Source organism: Triturus cristatus, chromosome 8 (assembly GCF_964204655.1).
Source record: "Triturus cristatus chromosome 8, aTriCri1.1, whole genome shotgun sequence".
Lineage (NCBI taxonomy): Eukaryota > Metazoa > Chordata > Amphibia > Caudata > Salamandridae > Triturus > Triturus cristatus.
The window spans coordinates 1,681,030,994-1,681,053,066 of NC_140591.1; the positions used below are offsets into that span (position 1 = coordinate 1,681,030,994).

At 50.8% G+C, this 22,073-nt stretch overlaps 1 protein-coding gene across 1 annotated transcript in view; it reads left to right on the plus strand.

Annotated features, from left to right (window-relative positions):
• Window positions 1-20,652, plus strand: part of LOC146808594 (tyrosinase-like) — a 110,263-nt gene extending 89,611 nt beyond the window's left edge. Inside the window, exon 4 of the mRNA XM_085620646.1 lies at window positions 20,305-20,652. Within this exon, the coding sequence (XP_085476772.1) occupies window positions 20,305-20,479 (175 nt within the window). The 3' untranslated portion in view covers window positions 20,480-20,652. The remainder of the gene's footprint in view (window positions 1-20,304) is intronic.
• Window positions 20,653-22,073: the final 1,421 nt, after the last annotated feature.

The following is a 22,073-nucleotide window of genomic DNA, read 5'->3' on the forward strand; positions in this document are numbered from 1 at the left end:
GACATAAGGAGTGACGCAGTGTATCAGTAATTGGCTTCCCAATGCATTGCTGGAGTTGTGTCATGCTTGCGACATGACTCCATCAATGCGTGACTTTTGCGCCGACAGATGAGTCAAAATTTCTGACGCACCTGTCAATCCTTGCGTCATGGTGTGCCATATTGTAAATACAGTGAAACCATGGTGACGCAAGGGTTTCACACACAGGCGCAGGGAAAATGGCGCATCTATACAGATGCGTCAGTTTCTTGTTAATAAGCCCCTAAGTAGTTTTGCTGCGTCTTCATGGGTTCCCTGGACACTGGTATCAGAGAGCCGATCGGAGTGGCTCTGTAGACTCACACAGGGGCCACCCATGCCTTAGCAATCAGGTAAGATAAAGGACCCTAGGAGGCTCTGTCTCCTAACGGGAACAGATATGCATACAGGTCAACACATAAAGGAGAAAACATTGTCTCTTTACAGATGAATGGCGCAAGGCGTAAGCCAGACAACAATCCTGAGTCTACCCTTAGAAAGTACTAATTACAGTGCACAAATCCAGGACCATGTTCCAACTTAACATAGACATTATGAACGTATGACTTAGACTCCTACACACAGATGTTTATAAGAAACACTGAAACAGCTTTTTGCAGACTTGCAGTACTTTTTGGAAAGGGCACACTGAAGGCACGACCATGGAAGAATAATGTCCTGTTCTTGGGCATTACAGATCAGGCAGAGTTTCTTAACACAGAACTGTTTACAGAAAACAAGATACAATTAGTTCTAAAACCAAAAAGTCTTCTTTCTTTTTGATGGAAATGACTCACTGGATACAACGTCTCTCTTCTGCAGCAAGTGGCTCCCAGAGGTATCTGGTAGCCAGATTGCTGAACTATGGGGATGCCGTACTTCAGCGAGCTCAGCAGGTCAGACTGACTCCCTACAAAGATGCTACAGTGCTTCTCACTCATGAATTCACTCCTGTGGTCCAAAAGCAAAGATACGCTTTGATGAGTAAGAAAAAGACTTAAAGATATGGGAATGAAGTATACAATGTAGTTCACCTCAAACTCTCTACTGAAGAACAAGCTAAATACTTGGACATCTCTGAAAGCTACCTGAGATAGGCTGGTAAACGGCCCCTCTTCTCCCTCCCCTTTGAAGCCAGGCACAGCAAACCATTCCAAAATAAACAAAACTTGTCAATACCATCAGGGCATACTCTCTCACGAGTGAAACAAGTGGCCAACTAATTCTGTGATCTCGGATGATCACAACCACAGAAGACATTACTTGCCAGGAATCAGCGTGATAGGTCACGCCTTTCCAAGGACTTATGGCCAAATATGAAATATTAACATAGCCACTGTCTGCGGAGGCAGGCGGCATCCACCAACAATGACAAGCATCTCCGATAGGGCATTCAAATTGCCCCATGACCCAATACAATCACCACAGATGGCAGCTTGATGCTGCCCGCATCTTCATCACTCATCAGCATGTTACAAGGTGGGAAGAGATCATAAGACCCTACTCCCCTATGGTTGAAAATTGTTTTGTTTGAATAAGAACTATAGACTTTCACTTTAGATACTGCTATCAAGTTGATGAGGAGACTCACCCTTTGTGCTTTTCGAGGGCGGGCAGGCCAGAACTGCAGCGAGGAGGTGCAGAGTGCGCAAGTTAACGAGGTTTAGAGTCTCCAGTCACTCAGGGCACAAGCATATGTGGTTTGAATCTGTATTCCTTTACACTCCTGTTCAATGCATTCATGCAGCACAAAATACTGTGGTAATTAAAAAACAAACACCCTTATGCATCAAGCCAAAATCCAGTCGGTAAAATACCGAATCCTTATTAGCTCCCGGTATTAAGTAAAAAATACCCAATCCCAATGCATCAACCCAAAAGCAGAAATCGGTATTTAAGGAATCCTTAAATAGCGATTCTTTAAATAGGGATTCCTTAAATACCGATTCCTTAAATAGCGATTGCATTTAAGGAATCCCAAAGTGAGATTCCTTAAATGCAATGCATCAAAGTTAAAAAATTAGCGATTTCGCTAATAAGGGGAGCAAATTACCATGAAGATGAACTGCATGGTAATTTGCAAAAACTGTGAAAAATGCACTTTTGTGCATTTTTCAAAGTTTCATGTTGCGCACACACATGCCCTTAGAGCATGTGTGTGTGCAACATATGTGCACATATCATTTTCAGGGGTGCAACAGGGTGTCCTTTTGACACCCTGGCACCCTTGAAAGTGCTCCAGCTATTAGCGATTCGGTAATACCGAATCGCTAATACAGAATGGCTTTACATTCATTCCTATGGGCCTCCAAGCCCATAGGAATGAATGGGTAGGTATTCCTTATTACCGATTCGGTATTACCGATTCGGTAATAAGGAATGTTTAGGAATCGCTATTTGAATAGCGATTCCTACATGCATAGCCTTTTGCTATTCCTTATTAGCGATTCCTTATTTTTCGCTAATAAGGAATCGCAAATGCTAATGTTGATGCATATGCCCCAAAGAGAATGACCTTTGGAACATAAGAGGACCATCTTATGGAATATCAATGGGTTGAGGGGCATAAGCCAGACTTTGAGCGTCATTTAGAACTTGGTGGACACTTTACTCCATCACAACGGTGACAGATATCCCGTTCACCGAAATATAAATCCCATTATAACCTAAGGCATTTAAATTTCGGCAGACCGGAATTCTGTCACCGTTGTGATGGAGTGGTCCGTCCACCAAGATCTAAATCAGGCCCTTAGTCCTGTGCCAAGAAACCCACCTCAAGGGGAATGAAGTGTGCTTGTGGGAATAGGATACACAGGTTTTCAGCAAATACTGGTACATGTGTGGCTCTAGAGGGATCTAACATTCATCCACAAATGCCACATGGAAACAAACCAACCACCGCAATCTATGCAATGGTACCTGCTTTTTGAGCCACAGACCAATGGCAGTTCCATAATGTATGTGCGCCCTCTAGAGCGCAGGAAAGGGTGCTGACTTCTGTTGGCACACTACGGGTGGAAACTCCCGAGGGCCTTTTACTGCTGGGTGGAGATGATGTCATGAAATCCATGATGGGCAGATCTCGGGAAACAACAAAAATATTGCACACCTCGCAGGTCTAATGAGCTTTAATAGGGCTTTTGGTCTTCAAAACACACAGTGAATAAGCGACAGCTCAGTGAGGTAGCAGTCCATCCGTTCCAGGGTGCACCGCACCATCTTCAGTCTCTGTTACTTTTCTGGGACCCATGAATGCATTCCCAATGTCCAATGCATTTTGGAAAACTCATCAGTACAATTACAACTGGGACAGCAAGCAAGAGACATGAGGAAAAGTGGAGACAAGATGTGTGGCTGATGACAGAAACTAACCATTACTTCAAAGATGATGTAGGCCCAATAGACTGAGGGGTCTTGAAATGGGAAGCATACAAATCCATGGTCCACAGCCAAGCAATGTCTCATGGCACATCCAAAAAATGTCAATAGACCCAGGAGATCTGAGACCTGAAAGGGGAAATGATAAATTTAGAGTGGTGATCTTCCTCTTCCCCATGGAAGAGGACATCATTATGATAAATTGACTCCAAAATGAGTACAGGGAGGTAACCACAGAGGCAGCATGAAAACATCACAAGGGGTAAGAATAAAATAAACATGTGATAAGGATAACAAAGAAGGGACAATAATAGGCTTGCTGAGAAAACACAAAGAGACGTAACAGTAGATGTGTGACGCTGGTAGTTCAGGTTGTCAAATTGGTACCGACAAGGAAAAAGCAACAGTATTCCTGAAACACTCTGAGATCCTAGATTGTTTCAAAATCAGAGTCGACATTGCACACATAGACCACTTCCTTATCAGAACATGTCATGAGTAACAGATACTGAAATATATTGGGCAACCCTGAATATGCAGGAACAGAGAGAGGCTTGGAGACCAGATGTAGGACAGCTGACAGATGAAGATGGAGAGGATGCATGAATATACACCAATGTGAAGTAGCCATCCAGTCTAGTTTCAGACTTCTACATCTATAAGTTCTCCATAGGATACAGTACCACAGGTCTTAACTGTGCTCATCGGGGCACACAGACAACCAAACAGGCCTAGGATGCCAAAGAGAGGTAGGAACTTTCATACACTCGTTGTGGTAATGTGACAAGATGCACCCATTTTGGTTGGGGAACTATGAGCCATACTGGATACCCAGCTGCCAATGCACACCAAGGAGAACACTTATCTCCAAGTGCATGGTAAGCTGTTGGAGGTTATGAAGTATGAAGCATGGTAAGATGAAGGAGGTAATGAAGCATGGTGCATGGTAAGATGAAGGAGGTAATGAGACATGGTGCATGGTAAGATGAAGGAGGTAAAGAGGCATGAAGCATGATAAGATGTAGAAGGTAATGGGTCATGAGGGATGGTAAGGAGTAGGAGGTAATGAGGCATGAAGCATGGTAAGATGCAGGAGGTAATGAGGCATGAAGGATGGTAAGATGTAGGAGGTAATGAGACATGGTTCGTAACGAGAGAGCACGTAGGCAATGAGGCATGAATCATGGCAAGGGGGTATGGAGGCAATGGTAAGATGTAGGCAGTAATGAGGCATGAAGCCCAGTAAGATGTAGGAGGTAATGAGGTATGAAGCACAGTAAGATGTATGAGGTAATGATGAATGAAACATGGTAATATGTAGAAGGTAATGAAGCATGATGCACGGTAAGATGTAGATGGTAATGAGGCATGAAGAAAGGTAAGATGTAGGAGTTAATGAGGCATAAAGTGTGGTAAGATGTAGGAGGTAATGAGGCATGAAGCATGGTAAGATGTAGGCGGTAATGAGACATGATGCATGGTAAGATGTAGCAGGAAATAAGGCATGAATCATGGTAAGATGTAGGAGGTAATGAGACTTGAAGCATGGTAAGATTTAGGCGGTAATGAGACATGATGCATTGTAAGATGTAGGAGGTAATGAGTCATGGTTCATGATGAGTGAGCATGGAGGCAATAAGCCATGTTGCATGGAAAGAGAGCGAGGAAGCAACGAGGTAAGATGTAGGATGTAATGAGATATGGTTCATGGCATGAGGTCATGGAAGTAATGAGGCATGATGCATGGTAAGATGTAGGAGGAAATTAGAAATGGTTACATGACGAGGGAGCATGGAGGAAACACATAATGGAAGGAGAGAGGTCATGGTGGTAATGAGGCATGATACATGGTCTGATGTAGGAGGTATTGAGAAATGGTTCATGATGCAAGAGCATGGAGGCAGTGAGGCATGAAGCATGGCTTGAGGGTAGGGAGGTAATATGCCATGAGGCATGGTGAGAGGTTATGTAGGTAATGAGGAATGACCCATGGTAAGATATAGGAGGTGGTGAGGCATAATGCATGGTAAGATGTAGGAGGTAATGAGGCATGGTGCATGGTAAGATGTAGGAGGTTATGAGACATGAGGTATGGTAAGATATAGTTCATGGCGAGAAAACACAGAGGCAATGAGGCAGGAATTATGGCAAGACGGTATGGAGGCAAAGTGCCATAATACATGGTAAGATGTAGGAGGAAATGAGACTTGCAACATGGTAAGATGTAGGAGGTAATGAGACATGAAGCACGGTAAGATGTTGGCAGTAATGAGATATGGTTAATGACCAGAGAGCATTGAGGCAATGAGGCATGAAGCATAGTAAGATGCAGGAGGAAATGAGACATGGTTAATGACCAGAGAGCATACAGGAAACACATAATGGAAGGAAAGAGGATATGGAGGTAATGAGTTATGGTTTGTCAGTGACTGCATCACTCTCATTTGTCAGTTCCTGTATAGCTGTCATTTGTCAGTGCCTGTATCACTCTCTCTCATTTGTCAGTGCCTGCACTGCTGGCATTTGCCAGTGCCTGCCTCGCTCTCATTAGTCAGTGCCTGCCTCGCTCTCATTTGTCAGTGCCTGCACCGCTCTCATTTTTCAGTGCCTACATCGCTCTCATTTGTCAGTGCCTGCATCCCTCTCGTTTCTCAGTACCTCATTTGCTCTCATTTGTCAGTGCCTGTATCGCTCTAATTTCTCAGTGAACCCTTTGCTCTCATTTGTCAGTGCTTGCATCGCTCTCATTTGTCAGTGTCTGCATAGCTGTCATTTGTCAGTGCCTGCATCACGCTCTCTCATTTGTCAGTGCCTGCACTGCTGACATTTGTCAGTGCCTGCCTCGCTCTCATTTTTCAGTGCCTGCACCGCTCTCATTTTTCAGTGCCTACATTGCTCTCATTTATCAGTGCCGGCATCGCTCTAATTTGTCAGTGCCTGCACCGCTCTCATTTGTCAGTGTCTTCAGCACTTTCATTTGTCAGTTCCTCTATCACTCTCATTTGTCAGTGCCTGCATCACTCTAATTTGCCAGTGCCTGTGTCACTTTCATTTGTCAGTGCCTTTTTCGCTCTCATTTGTCAGAGTCTCCACTGCTCTAATTTGTCAGTGCCTGCATCAGTCCGATTTGTCGGTGCCCACATTGCTATCCTTTGTCAGTGCCTGCATCGCTCTCATTTGTCAGTGCCTGCATCGCTCTCATTTGTCACTGCCTGCATCGTTCTCATCTGTGAGTGCCTGCACCGCTCTCCTTTGTCAGTGCCTGAATCACTCTCATTTGTCATTTCCTCCATAGCTCTCATTGTCAGTGCCTGCATCGCTCTCATTTGTCAGTGCCCGCATCACTCTCATTTGTCAGTGCCCGCATCACTCTCATTTGTCAGTGCCTGCATCGCTCTCATTTTTTAGTGCCTGGATCATTCTCCTTTGTCATTGCCTGCATCGCTCTCATTTGTCACTGCCTGCATCGTTCTCATCTGTGAGTGCCTGCACCGCTCTCCTTTATCAGTGCCTGAATCACTCTCATTTGTCATTTCCTCCATAGCTCTCATTGTCACTGCCTGCATCGCTCTGATTTGTCAGTGCCCGCATCACTCTCATTTGTCAGTGCCCGCATCACTCTCATTTGTCAGTGCCCGCATCACTCTCATTTGTCAGTGCCCATATGGCTCTCATTTTTTAGTGCCTGGATCATTCTCCTTTGTCATTGCCTGCATTGCTGTCATTTGTCAGTGCCTGCCTTGCTCTCATTTGTCAGTGCCTGCATTGCTCTCATTTGTCAGTGCCTGTATCGCTCTAATTTCTCAGTGAATCCTTTGCTCTCATTTTTCAGTGACTGCATCGCTCTCATTTGTCAGTGCCTGCATCGCTCTCATTCGTCAGTGCCTGCATCGCTCTCATTTGTCAGTGCCTGCATCGCTGTCATTTTTCAGTGTATGCATCTCTCATTTGTCGGAGCCTGCATCGCTCTCATTTGTCAGTGCCTGCATCGCTCTCATTTGTCAGTGCCTGCATCGCTGTCATTCATCAGTGCCTGCATCGCTATCATTTGTCAGTGCCTGCAAGAATCACTCTCATTTGTCATTTCCTCCATAGCTCTCATTGGTCAGTGCCTGCATCACTCTCATTTGTCAGTGCCTGCAACGCTGTCATTTGTCAGTGCCTTCACCATTCTCATTTGTCAGTGCTGTCAGTGCCTGCATCCCTCTTGTTTGTCAGTGACCACATCGCTCTCATTTTTCAGCGCTTGCATCATTCTCCTTTGTCAGTGCCTGCCTCGCTCTCATTTCTCAGTGCCTGTATCACTCTCATTTGTCAGTGACTGCATCGCTCTCATTTCTCAGTGCCTGCACCGCTCTCATTTGTTAGTGCCTGCATCGCTCTCATTTTTCAGGCCCCACATCACTCTCATTTGGCAGTACCTGCATCGCTCTCATTTGTCATTCCATGCATTGCTCTCATTTTTCAGTGACTGCATTATTCTTCTTTGTCAATACCTGCATAGCTCTCATTTGTCAGTGCAAATATGGCTTTCATTTTTTGTGTGCGTGTATCATTCTCCTTTGTACTGCCTACATCGCTCTCATTTGTCAGTGGCTGCATCACTCTCATTTGTCAGTGCCTGCATCACTCTCATTTGTCAGTGCCCGCATCAATCTCATTTGTCAGTGCCCATATGGCTCTCATTTTTAGCACCTGGATCATTCTCCTTTGTCATTGCCTGCATTGCTGTCATTTGTCAGTGCCTGCATTGCTGTCATTTGTCAGTGCCTGTACCGCTCTAATTTCTAAGTGAATCCTTTGCTCTCATTTCTCAGTGACAGCATCACTCTTATTTGCCAGTGCCTGCATCACTCTCATTTGTCAGTGCCTGCATCACTATCATTTGTCAGTGCCTGCATCGCTGTCATTTTTCAGTGTATGCATCTCTCATTTGTCAGAGCCTGCATCGCTCTCATTCATCAGTGCCTGCATCGCTCTCATTTGTCAGTGCCTGCATCGCTGTCATTTTTCAGTGCCTGCATCTCTCATTTGTCAGAGCCTGCATCGCTCTCATTTGTCAGTGCCTGCATCACTGTCATTTTTCAGTGCCTGCATCGCTCTCATTTGGCAGTGCCTGCATCGCTCTCATTTGTCAGTGCCTGCACTGCTCTCATTTTTCAGTGCCTGCATCGCTCTCATTTGTCAGTGTCTGCATCACTCTAATTTTTCAGTGCCTGCATCGCTCTCATTTGTCAGTGCCTGCATCGCTCTAATTTTTCAGTGCCTACATTGCTCTCATTTGTCAGTGCCTGCATTGCTGTCATTTTTCAGTGTATGCATCTCTCATTTGTCAGAGCCTGCATCGCTCTCATTCGTCAGTGCCTGCATCGCTCTCATTTGTCAGTGCCTGCATCGCTGTCATTCGTCAGTGCCTGCATCGCTCTCATTTGTCAGTGTCTGCATCGCTGTCATTTTTCAGTGCCTGCATCTCTCATTTGTCAGAGCCTGCGTCACCCTCATTTGTCAGTGCCTGCATCGCTCTCATTTTTCAGTGTATGCATCCCTCATTTGTCAGAGCCTGCATCGCTCTCATTCGTCAGTGCCTGCATCGTTCTCATTTGTCAGTGCCTGCATCGCTGTCATTCATCAGTGCCTGCATCGCTCTCATTTGTCAGTGCCCGCATCGCTCTCATTTTTCAGTACCTGCATCTCTCATTTGTCAGAGCCTGCATCGCTCTCATTTGTCACTGCCTGCATCGCTGTCATTCGTCAGTGCCTGCATCGCTCTCATTTCTCAGTGCCTGCATCGCTCTCATTTCTCAGTGCCTGCATCGCTCTCATTTGTGAGTGACTGCATCACTCTCATTTGTTAGTCCCTGCATCGCTCTAATTTTTCAGTGCCTACATCGCTCTCATTTGTCAGTGCCTGCATCGCTGTCATTTTTCAGTGTATGCATCTCTAAATTGTCAGAGCCTGCATCGCTCTCATTTGTCAGTGCCTGCATCGCTGTCATTCGTCAGTGCCTGCATCGCTCTCATTTGTCAGTGCCTGCATCGCTGTCATTTTTCAGTGCCTGCATCTCTCATTTGTCAGAGCCTGCGTCACTCTCATTTGTCAGTGCCTGCATCGCTCTCATTTGTCAGTGCCTGCATCGCTCTAATTTTTCAGTGTATGCATCTCTCATTTGTCAGAGCCTGCATCGCTCTCATTTGTCAGTGCCTGCATCGCTGTCATTCATCAGTGCCTGCATCGCTCTCATTTGTCAGTGCCCGCATCGCTGTCATTTTTCAGTGCCTGTATCTCTCATTTGTCAGAGCCTGCATCGCTCTCATTTGTCAGTGCCTGCATCGCTCTCATTTGTCAGTGCCTGCATTGCTCTTATTTGTCAGTGTCTGCATCACTCTCATTTTTCAGTGCCTGCATCGCTCTCATTTGTCAGTGCCTGCATCGCTCTCATTTTTCAGTGCCCGCATCGCTGTTATTTTTCAGTGCCCGCATCGCTCTCATTTTTTAGTGCCTGCATCGCTGTCATTCGTCAGTGCCTGCATCGCTCTCATTTGTCAGTGCCTGCATCGCTCTCAATTCTCAGTGCCTGCATCGCTCTCATTTGTGAGTGCCTGCATCACTCTCATTTGTTAGTCACTGCATCGCTCTAATTTTTCAGTGCCTACATCGCTCTCATTTGTCAGTGCCGGCATCGCTGTCATTTTTCAGTGTATGCCTCTCTAAATTGTCAGAGTCTGCATCGCTCTCATTCGTCAGTGCCTGCATCGCTCTCATTTGTCAGTGCCTGCATCGCTGTCATTTTTCAGTGCCTGCATCTCTCATTTGTCAGAGCCTGCGTCGCTCTCATTTGTCAGTGCCTGCATTGCTCTTATTTGTCAGTGCCTGCATCGCTCTCATTTTTCAGTGTATGCATCTCTCATTTGTCAGAGCCTGCATCGCTCTCATTTGTCAGTGCCTGCATCGCTCTCATTTTTCAGTGCCTACATCGCTCTCATTTGTAAGTGCCTGCATCGCTGTCATTTTTCAGTGTATGCATCTCTCATTTGTCAGAGCCTGCATCACTCTCATTCGTCAGTGCCTGCATCGCTCTCATTTGTCAGTGCCTGCATCGCTGTCATTCATCAGTGTCTGCATCGCTCTCATTTGTCAGTGCCTGCATCGCTGTCATTTTTCAGTGCCTGCATCGCTCGCATTTTTCAGTGTATGCATCGCTCTCATTTGTCACTGCCTGCATCGCTGTCATTCGTCAGTGCCTGCATCGCTCTCATTTGTCAGTGCCTGCATCGCTGTCATTTTTCAGTGCCTGCATCTCTCATTTGTCAGAGCCTGCATCGCTCTGATTTGTCAGTGCCTGCATCGCTCTCATTTCTCAGTGCCTGCATCGCTCTCATTTGTCAGTGCCTGCATGGCTCTCATTTGTCAGTGCCTGCATCGCTCTAATTTTTCAGTGTATGCATCTCTCATTTGTCAGAGCCTGCATCGCTGTCATTCGTCATTGCCTGCATCGCTCTCATTTGTCAGTGCCTGCATCTCTGTCATTCGTCAGTGTCGGCATCGCTCTCATTTGTCAGTGCCTGCATCGCTGTCATTTTTCAGTGCCTGCATCTCTCATTTGTCAGAGCCTGCATCGCTCTCATTCGTCAATGCCTGCATCGCTCTCATTTGTCAGTGCCTGCATCGCTGTCATTTATCAGTGCCTGCATTGCTCTCATTTGTCAGTGCCTGCATCGCTCTCATTTGTCAGTGCACGCATCGCGCTCATTTTTCAGTGCCTGCATCGCTCTCATTTTTCAGTGCTCGCATCGCTGTCATTTTTTCAGTGCCCGCATCGCTCTCATTTTTCAGTGCCTGCATCGCTCTCATTTGTCAGTGCCTGCATCGCTGTCATTTATCAGTGCCTGCATTGCTCTCATTTGTCAGTGCCTGCATCGCTCTCATTTGTCAGTGCCTGCATCGCTCTCATTTTTCAGTGCACGCATCGCTCTCATTTTTCAGTGCCTGCATCGCTCTCATTTTTCAGTGCTCGCATCGCTGTCACTTTTTCAGTGCCCGCATCGCTCTCATTTTTCAGTGCCTGCATTGCTCTCATTTGTCAGTGCCTGCATCACTCTCATTTGTCAGTGCCTGCATCGCTCTCATTTTTCAGTGCCTGCATCGCTCTCATTTGTCAGTGCCTGCATCGCTCTCATTTTTCATTGCCTGCATCGCTCTCATTTGTCAGTGCCTCCATTGCTGTCATTTTTCAGTGTATGCATCTCTCATTTGTCAGAGCCTGCATCGCTCTCATTCGTCAGTGCCTGCATCGCTCTCACTTGCCAGTGCCTGCATCGCTGTCATTCGTCAGTGCCTGCATTGCTCTCATTTTTCAGTGCCTGCATCGCTGTCATTTTTCAGTGCCTGCATCTCTGATTTGTCAGAGCCTGCATTGCTCTCATTTGTCAGTGCCTGCATCGCTGTCATTTGTCAGTGCCTGCATCGCTCTCATTTTTCAGTGCCTGCATCGCTCTCATTTGTCAGTGCCTGCCTCGCTCTAATTTTTCAGTGCCTGAATCGCTCTCATTTGTCAGTGCCTGCATCACTGTCATTCGTCAGTGTCGGCATCGCTCTCATTTGTCAGTGCCTGCATCACTGTCATTTTTTAGTGCCTGCATCTCTCATTTGTCAGAGCCTGCATCGCTCTCATTCGTCAGTGCCTGCATCGCTCTCATTTGTCAATGCCTGCATCGCTGTAATTCGTCAGTGCCTGCATTGCTCTCATTTCTCAGTGCCTGCATCGCTCTCATTTTTCAGTGCCTGCATCACTCTCATTTTTCAGTGCCCGCATCGCTGTCATTTTTTCAGTACCCGCATCGCTCTCATTTTTCAGTGCCTGCATTGCTCTCATTTGTCAGTGCCTGCATCACTCTCATTTATCAGTGCCTGCATCCCTCTCATTTTTCAGTGCCTGCATCGCTCTCATTTGTCAGTGCCTGCATTGCTCTCATTTTTCAGTGCCTGCATCGCTCTCATTTGTCAGTGCCTGCATCGCTCTAATTTTTCAGTGCCTGCATCACTCTCATTTGTCAGTGCCTGCATCGCTGTCATTTTTCAGTGTATGCATCTCTCATTTGTCAGAGCCTGCATCGCTCTCATTCGTCAGTGCCTGCATCGCGCTCATTTACCAGTGCCTGCATCGCTGTCATTCGTCAGTGCCTGCATCGCTCTCATTTGTCAGCGCCTGCATCGCTGTCATTTTTCAGTGCCTGCAACTCTCATTTGTCAGAGCCTGCATTGCTCTCATTTGTCAGTGCCTGCATCGCTCTCATTTTTCAGTGCCTGCATCGCTCTCATTTGTCAGTGCCTGCATCGCTGTCATTTTTCAGTGCCCGCATCGCTCTCATTTTTCAGTGCCGGCATCGCTCTCATTTGTCTGTGCCCGCATCGCTCTCATTTTTAAGTGCCTGCATCGCTGTCATTTTTCAGTGCCCGCATCGCTCTCATTTGTCAGTACCTGCATCGCTCTTATTTGTCAGTGCCTGCATCGCTCTCATTTGTCAGTGCCTGCAACGCTCTCATTTGTCAGTGCCTGCATCGCTCTCATTTGTCAGTGCCTGCATCGCTGTCATTTGTCAGTGCCTGCATCGCTCTCATTTGTCAGTGCCTGCATCGCTCTCATTTGTCAGTGCCTGCATCACTCTCATTTGTGAGTGCCTGCATCGCTCTCATTTGTCAGTGCCTGCATGTTGGACCCGGCCTCGTGGCGTGGTCTTAACCCTCTTGGATTGTGCTCGTCCCCCGCACCGGCCTAAACGGGCCGCCCTTTCAGGCCGCCAGGGACTCCTCCTCCCTTCGAGGTCCCCCTTGGATTGTACCCGTTTGCCTACACCCGCCTCAGCGGCCCCCTTTTCCAGGCCGCACAGGAACTCCTCATCTCTTCGGGGTTACCCGCATGCTTGCTCCACGCACCAGCCCATGCAACCCGGCTCCCCCCGGCCTCGGCCCCAGCGAAGCCCCGACATCGAGGCACCAAGATCTGGCCAGGGGGCACCGCATAGCCACTTCACCTCTCCCGGAGGAGGAGAGTTTCGATGGGACCCCCACCGTCCCTCCACACCTAGGTGCGATCGTCCTCTGGCCTCTCCGGGCCTGGTGCCTCTCCCGCTGGGCGTCTGGCCTCTCCCAGCCCGGCCTCTCCGCCCCCCCCAGGCACAAGGGTCCGGACATCAAAGGGCTCCAGACCTATATCTGGGGCAACCCCGCAATGGAACAGCAGTTGTATCCCGGAGTCAGGAGCCCTGCTGATGGAATCGCGGCTGACCCTACGAAGAAGAACTCTTGCTTGACCCTATACCACGAGCCCAGCTGACTGCGTCGCGGCTCCACCTTATTGAGACAAGGAACCTCACGGAACATCGGGGCCCTGCTGACGCTGTTGCGGCCCAACCTCGCTGAAGCGTCCCCCAGAGCCCTGCTGACCTAGTCGCGGCTCAAGCTCCACGAACTGATCACCAGAGCCCTGCTGACGCCGTCGCGGCTCGACCACTCCGGGACACGGAGTCCCTCCAGCTTGAGGAACAAGAACTGGGCCTAAGGTACCCTCCTACCCAGCTGCTACCAAAGACTGTCCCGCTACCCCGTCCCTACCAAAGACTTTGAGACTCTTGCGGATCCCTCGATCCCCCCTTGTATATATCGATAACCGTAACTTCCTAAATGCTGATAAAGAATTGTTCATCGTGATAAACATCCTCGAGTCCTGTGTGGTGGTGTTACTGTGCTGGTACGGTATAGGAGAAGGACCTCTCCTAGGAGGCTTCTCAGCAGCGCTCGGCTACTTCGTACAGTGTGGGGGCCCCCCTGGGTGGTCTCTCCGACTCCCCCGGGGTTCGCCTTCCAACATTTGGTGGCCAGCGACGGGATCCGAGCCAAACGCAGAGCGTACAAGCAAGTAACCCACTCGCTATCCATCCAGACGAACAGAGACCATGGAGTTCCAACCAGAACGATTGGAAGAGTACACGCACAAAGAGTTAAAACAGTTCTGCAAGGACAAGGGCATTGCGACCACCGGCCTAGGTACCAAGGAAGAGATGCAGGAAGCCCTGAGAACCTGGATAGAGTCCGAGGCGGGTCCCTCCCAGAGTGAAGGTCCCCTGGCCCTGAATGCAGCCACGCCACCAGCACCGACCCCCGCGAACGGAAGGAGAAACAGCCTGGAAACCGGCCTCTCCGCGGAAGAAATACAAGAGCGGGAGAAGGTCCGGACCCATGAGCTAGAGCTCGCACGACTTCGGCTGGACGGCGAACTCTTGCTGGCCGAAAAGAAATTGGCCATGGAACAGCTACGGCTACAAGAGGAGATAGAGGAGAAGAAGCGGCATCGAGAGCTGGAGGAGAAAAGGCTGACCCTCGAACACGAGCGGGGCCTCAAAGAACTCGAGCTCAAGGCCCAGAAGGGGGAGACCGGCACCCCCAGCAATAGAGACGCTCTGCCGCCCACCGAAGCCAAGGTCCATATTCCCAAAGATGTTGTCAAGGAGTACTATAAAAACGACGACATCCAGCAGTGGTTTAAGGCGTACGAGGTGGCCATGACCTCCCATCGGGTACCCCGGAAGGATTGGGGTGCCGGCCTATGGGGTCGGTTCCTTAGCGAGGGCCGAGACACCCTACTCCAGCTCCCGGAAGAGGTGATGACCTCGTACGACCATATGAAGGAGGCCCTGCTCACCCGCTATGGACTAACCGCGGAAATGTACCGCCAGCGTTTCAGAGACTGCAAGAAAATCCCCGGTACCACGTGGGTAGAGTATGTTGACTTTTTCAGCAGGGCCCTAGAAGGTTGGATCAAGGGGAGCAAGGTCACCACCTACGGGCAGCTGGCCGACCTCATTATTTGGGAACACCTCTCCAACAACTGCTTCGTGGAGCTAAGACAACACCTCCTCGACAGCAAGCTGACCGAGCCGTGGAAGCTCGCCGCCGAGGCCGATCGATGGGTCAACACCCGAGTCCCCCGGAGCTTGATGGGGGAGTACCAGCGAAACCCCACCGGACCCCCCTGCCAGCGCGGTGGGGGAGGAGGGTCAAACAGGAATTGGGACATCCCAGCCAGGCCGCCCCGGAGTCCGCCTCGGGGGCCGCCTCAGCAACACACCTCCCCGAGCCTAGCCCGAAGAGGGACGGCGCCACTGAGTGGGAGCCGGCGGCCATGTCCCTGGTCTGCCTGGGCATCCGAGAAATGGTGCCCCGAACACCCATCCCGAGCAACACCCAGAAGTACCAACAGTGGGTCACTATCAATGGACGACGGGCCGAAGCCCTCCGTGACACCGGAGCCAGTGTCACCGCTGTCCACTGCCACCTGGTGGCCCCCGAACAGATCCTGCCGAATGTGCTATGCCCTGTCCGGACGGCCGACAACAGCGAGAACATGTGCTAGATGGCACAGATTCCCTTCGAATGGGGAGGGGTGACGGGCATACTGAAGGTGACTGTCCGCGACGACGCTCCGGTGGACTGCCTCCTGGGGAACGACCTCGAGAGTTCCCCCTGGGCTCAAGTGGAGCGGCGAGAGCATCTCCGAATGCTAGGACTACCCAAATGGGCCTGCGCCACCACCCGGTCCATGGCCGCCCAGGCCCCCCGTTCGTCCATGGTCGCTGACACCGTCAAGCCCGAGGGGCCCGTGCCACCACCTGCCTCCAGCGAGGAAGAAGCGGACACCGATGCCAGATCCACGGTGCCCCCCCCCCCCGGACGAGATCGCCTCTCTCGGCACACTCCCGGAACTTGCCCAATGGCGCCACGACGGGGGCCCCACCAGAGAACAGTTCTTGCAGGAACAGAAGACCTGCCCCTCCCTTGAAGGAGTCCGGCAACAAGCGGCCTCTCAGGCCAACGGTGACCAGACCGGAACCCACTGGGTCTATTGGGCTGAAGGACTACTGTACAGCGAGCAGAAGATTGCAGAACTAGGGGCCAGTCGAGTGCTGGTGGTCCCCCTCCGATTCCGGGAGTTCCTCCTTAACCTGGCACATGATGTGCCCCTCGCTGGGCACCTGGGGCAGGACAAAACCCACAGCCGCCTGGTGACCCACTTCTACTGGCCCCGGATGCGGAGGGACGTGGACAACCACTGCCGGTCCTGCCAGACCTGCCAAGCCAGCGGAAAGACGGCGGGACGGGTCAAAGCCCCTCTCCAGCCCTTCCCAGCAGTCAACACCCCGTTCGAACGGGTCGGAATAGACATCGTAGGGCCCCTGGACCCCCAGACCGCCCTGGGTCACCGCTTCATCCTGGTCCTCGTAGACCATGCAACCAGGTACCCTGAGGCCATCCCGCTTCGAACAGTGACAGCCCCCGTAGTGGGCCGGGCCTTAATGGGGATCTTCTCGAGAGTGGGGTTCCCCCGGGAAGTGGTGAGCGACCGAGGTACGAACTTCATCTCTAAATACATGCGGTCCCTGTGGCAGCAGTGCGGGGTCACGTACAAGTTCACCACCCCATACCACCCTAAGGGGAACGGACTGGTCGAGCTGTTCAACAGAACCTTAAAAGGCATGATCAAGGGCCTGGAAGAGCCCCTACGGCGGAGATGGGATGTCCTGCTGCCGTGCCTCCTGTTTGCCTATCGGGAGGTCCCGCAGAAGTCCCTGGGGTTCAGCCCTTTCGAATTGTTGTACGGGCATCCAGTCCGAGGACCCCTCAGCCTGGTCAAGGAGGGCTGGGAGACGAAGCCCCGAGATGCCCCTCCCGACGTCTACAGATACCTCCTGACCCTCCGCAACCAGACACGAAGGTTCCGAGCCCTGGCCGAAGCCAACCTCGAGGCCAGCCAAGAGGACATGTAAAGATGGTACGATCAAAACGCATCTACCATCGAGTTTGAGCTGGGCCAGCAAGTCTGGGTCATGTCACCGGTTGACCCCTGCGCCCTCCAGGACAAATGGACCGGGCCCTTCAAGGTGGTCGAAAAGAAGAGCCCATTCACCTACCTGATCGACATGGAGTCTCCCCGGAACCCCCTCCGGGTTCTGCACGCTAACCGGCTCAAACCCCACTTTGCCCGGACTGAACTAAGCCTACTGCTAGCGACCAACGACGGGGGCGAAGGCGACTCCGAGCCCCTACCCGACCTCCTGCGGACCAGCGACCACGACGGGACCATCGAAGGCGTCCAACTCGCCCCCTCCCTGACCCCGGAACAGCACCACGACAGTCAGCAACTGTTGCAGCCCTTTGCGGCCCTCTTCTCCCTGACTCCGGGGGTGACTCCATGGTGTGTCCACGACGTCGACACTGGGGACAGTCACCCCGTGCGACACAGAGCCTACAGAGTACCCGACCGGGTGCGGGCCTGCATCCAGGCTGAGGTGGCGAAGATGCTGGCCCTCGGGGTCATCGAGCCCTTCGAGTCCCGTCGTCCTGGTGCCAAAAGCCGCCGCACCAGGCACCCCCCCGGAGCTACGATTTTGTGTGGACTACCGGGCCCTGAACACTGTTACCAAGACCGATGCCCATCCTCTTCCCCGGGCCGACGAGCTCATCGACCGCTTAGGGGCAGCCCGCTACCTGAGCACTTTTGACCTCACCGCCAGGTACTGGCAGATCCAGCTCACCCCCGGTGCCCAAGAAAGATCCGCTTTCTCCACCCCTGACGGGCACTACCACTTTCGGGTGATGCCCTTCGGCATGAAGAACGCCCCGGCCACCTTCCAGAGACTAGTGAACAAGGTCCTGGCCGGGCTAGAGGCCTTCAGCGTGGCTTATTTAGATGACATTGCCGTATACAGCAGCCACTGGGCTGAGCACCTGGGGCACCTCAAGGCAGTCCTGACCGCCCTCCAAAGGGCCGGGCTCACGATCAAGGCCAGCAAATGCCAGATAGACCAAGGATCGGTGACCTATCTGGGCCATCAAGTAGGGAGCGGTCAGGTGGCTCCCCTCCAACCGAAAGTTGATGCCATCCAGGCGTGGGAACCCCCCACCACCCAGACAGCTGTCCGGGCCTTCCTGGGCCTCACCGGGTACTACCGGCGATTCATCAGAGACTATGGGAGCATTGTCGGCCCCCTCACAGAGCTCACGTCAAAAAAGCAGCCCAAGAAGGTACACTGGACTCCCCGCTGCCAGGCGGCCTTCGAGACTCTCAAAACGGCAATGTGCACTGCCCCCATGCTACAGGCCCCTGACTACAGCAAGGAGTTCGTGGTGCAGGCGGACGCCTCCGAATATGGAATTGGGGCCGTCCTGTCCCAGGTAGATTCGGAGGGACTCGACAGACCCGTGGCCTTCATCAGCCGACGGCTGCTGCCCCGGGAGCAGCGGTGGAGCACCATCGAGCGGGTGGCCTACACCCGCCTCAGCGGCCCCCTTTTCCAGGCCGCACAGGAACCCCTCATCTCTTCGGGGTTCCCCCCATGCTTGCTCCACGCACCAGCCCACGCAACCCGGCTCCCCCCGGCATCGGCCCCAGCGGAGCCCCGACATCGAGGCACCAAGATCTGGCCAGGGGGCACCGCATGGCCACTTCACCTCTCCCGGAGGAGGAGAGTTTCGATGGGACCCCCACCGTCCCTCCACACCTAGGTGCGATCGTCCTCCGGCCTCTCCGGGCCTGGCGCCTCTCCCGCTGGGCGCCTGGCCTCTCCCAGCCCGGCCTCTCCGCCCCCCCCAGGCGCAAGGGTCCGGACATCAAAGGGCTCCAGACCTATATCTGGGGCAACCCTGCAATGGAACAGCAGTTGTATCCCGGAGTCAGGAGCCCTGCTGATGGAATTGCGGCTGACCCTACGAAGAAGAACTCTTGCTTGAACCTATACCACGAGCCCAGCTGACTGCGTCGCGGCTCCACCTTATTGAGACAAGGAACCTCACGGAACATCGGGGCCCTGCTGACACTGTCGCGGCCCAACCTCGCTGAAGCCTCCCCCAGAGCCCTGCTGACGTCGTCGCGGCTCGAGCTGAACTGAACCACCTTAAGAGCCCTGCTGACCTAGTCGCGGCTCAAGCTCCACGAACTGATCACCAGAGCCCTGCTGACGCCGTCGCGGCTCGACCACTCCGGGACACGGAGTCCCTCCAGCTTGAGGAACAAGAACTGGGCCTAAGGTACCCTCCTACCCAGCTGCTACCAAAGACTATCCCGCTACCCCGTCCCTACCAAAGACTTTGAGACTCTTGCGGATCCCTCGATCCCCCCTCTTATATATCGATAACCGTAACTTCCTAAATGCTGATAAAGAATTGTTCATCTTGATAAACATCCTTGAGTCCTGTGTAGTGGTGTTACTGTGCTGGTACGGTATAGGAGAAGGACCTCTCCTAGGAGGCTTCTCAGCAGCGCTCGGCTACTTCGTACAGTGTGGGGGCCCCCCTGGGTGGTCTCTCCGACTCCCCCGGGGTTCGCCTTCCAACACTGCATCGCTCTCATTTGTCAGTGCCTGCAACGCTCTCATTTGTCAGTGCCTGCATCGCTCTCATTTGTCAGTGCCTGCATCGCTGTCATTCGTCAGTGCCTGCATCGCTCTCATTTGTCAGTGCCTGCATCGCTCTCATTTGTCAGTGCCTGCATCACTCTCATTTGTGAGTGCCTGCATCGCTCTCATTTGTCAGTGCCCGCATCGCTCTCATTTGTCAGTGCCTGCATCGCTCTCATTTGTCAGTGCCTGCGTCGCTCTGCATCGCTCTCATTTGTCAGTGCCTGCATCGCTGTCATTCGTCAGTGCCTGCATCGCTCTCATTTGTCAGTGCCTGCATCGCTCTCATTTGTCAGTGCCCGCATCGCTCTCATTTGTCAGTGCCTGCATCGCTCTCATTTGTCAGTGCCTGCTGTTTTGCTGTAAAGCTTTTCCTCCTCTGGTATCTTTGTCAAGTAGCTGTTCATAAATTCAGCAGGTTCATGTGGTTAATTTGCTTCTCTTCTTCTATTTGTGTAGACTTCTGGAATCCTGGATAAAGAGACAGAATGCAACCCCTGAATCCTACCCAGAGAACGGGGTTCGTGGTCAGGGCCCCAGAGACAATGTGTGTCCGGCCCTCCCTCTTATGAAGCACAAAGATTTGCTGCAGAAGTCAGAGTCCTTTGGATACAGATATGATGAGCTGATTTAATGGCCTCTCAGCAGTGTTAGGAGATCTAAAGCATCCAAGAAGAAACAACTGCTGTGTAAGATCACGTACTAATGCTTGGGGCAGCTGGGAGCAGGAATGTGAATGAAAGAAACAGGAGGTCTCAGTTCTTCGTTCGCGCCACCACTCACTGCAAACTCACCTTCCAAGATGAAAGTGCACGTTTTATGAAAAATATGCAATCATGAAACAATAAAAAGATAATAATAATATTAATAATAATAATAATAATAATAATAATAATGATGATAATAAAAATAATAATGTTGTGTCCTGGAAGTTGCTATATTCCATTATGTGTCCTTCTTCATTATGTATAATATATTTTCCTAAAGGGGCTCTCAGCCGCCCCTCTTCATCTATTGGTCTTTTCTGTTGTCACTCATAGTTTGCTTCCTCCCACTACAGCCTACAGATGGGCAATGGCTCAGCCTACTTCAGCCCCTGGCTACCTTCACTTTGAGTGGCTGCTTGAGCCCTTTCACAAGGAGCACATCTGTGCACGAGGCAGGCCCCTCCAGTGCCGGTGTTTTACTCTAGTGCCGCCCCTGGATCAGAGCTTGATGTGGCAGCGCAGCACTTTATACCAGATGAGAGCACTGGGCACATTCCAGCTTCATCAGTGCCTGTCTCCTGCCAATACTGCTCTTTTATCACAACATACCAGCAGCTCATGTGAACTCTGAGCATACGCTCATGGGTTCTCTATCTTTGTAACCCTACCTGTCTGTATGCCATTTCGTCTTTCATTCTATCCTTCTTTCTTTTTTCTATCCCCTTTCCTTTTTTCTTTTTGTCTTTGCTTCTTTCTTTCCTTCTTGCTTTTTCTTTCCTCTTTTCTTTCTTTTTTTTAATGCAGAATTATATAGCGCAAACTCGACACGAAGGTTGGAGCGCTTTACATGAGCTCCGATTACATTACACAAGGACACATCCAGGCACAGGGAGGTTAAGTGATTTGCGCAGAATCACAGGATGTGGACGCGACCCCAAGGCTTGAACCCTGGTTTCCAGCACCAAAGTCGGCAGTCTAGCCGTCAGACCACTTCCTCTCTTTTGTTATACTGTTCTTTCTTTCTTTCTTTCTTTCTTTCTTTCTTTCTTTCTTTCTTTCTTTCTTTCTTTCTTCCTTTCTCTCTGTCTCTCTTTCTTTCTTTCTTTCTTTCTTTCTTTCTTTCTTTCTTTCTTTCTTTCTTTCTTTCTTTCTTTCTTTCTTTCCCAAAGACAAGAGGCTGGCAGTCAATGGCAGATCAATTGGCTTTTAAAGACTGTATTAGCCAAGGCCTTTTTATTTTCCTAAATGTATGTGTCTAATGTAATTACCGATAGGGGATTTCAGCCAGACTTCGCCCATTATTCTGTGGTTTTGTCATTCACATGTTTCTTTCCCCCACGCCAGCATGTATCGCGGGGCAGTGTTTCAGCACATTGCAGCCATTGGCGGACTTCAATGGGATTTACAGCACGCTGTCCTTTCACAAACAGCACATCAACACCCAAAATAGTTCCCTTTAGCGCCAGTGAGTACTACGGCAACATGTGTTTTTTTAGATCAAAACCACATTTTTGCCTTTAC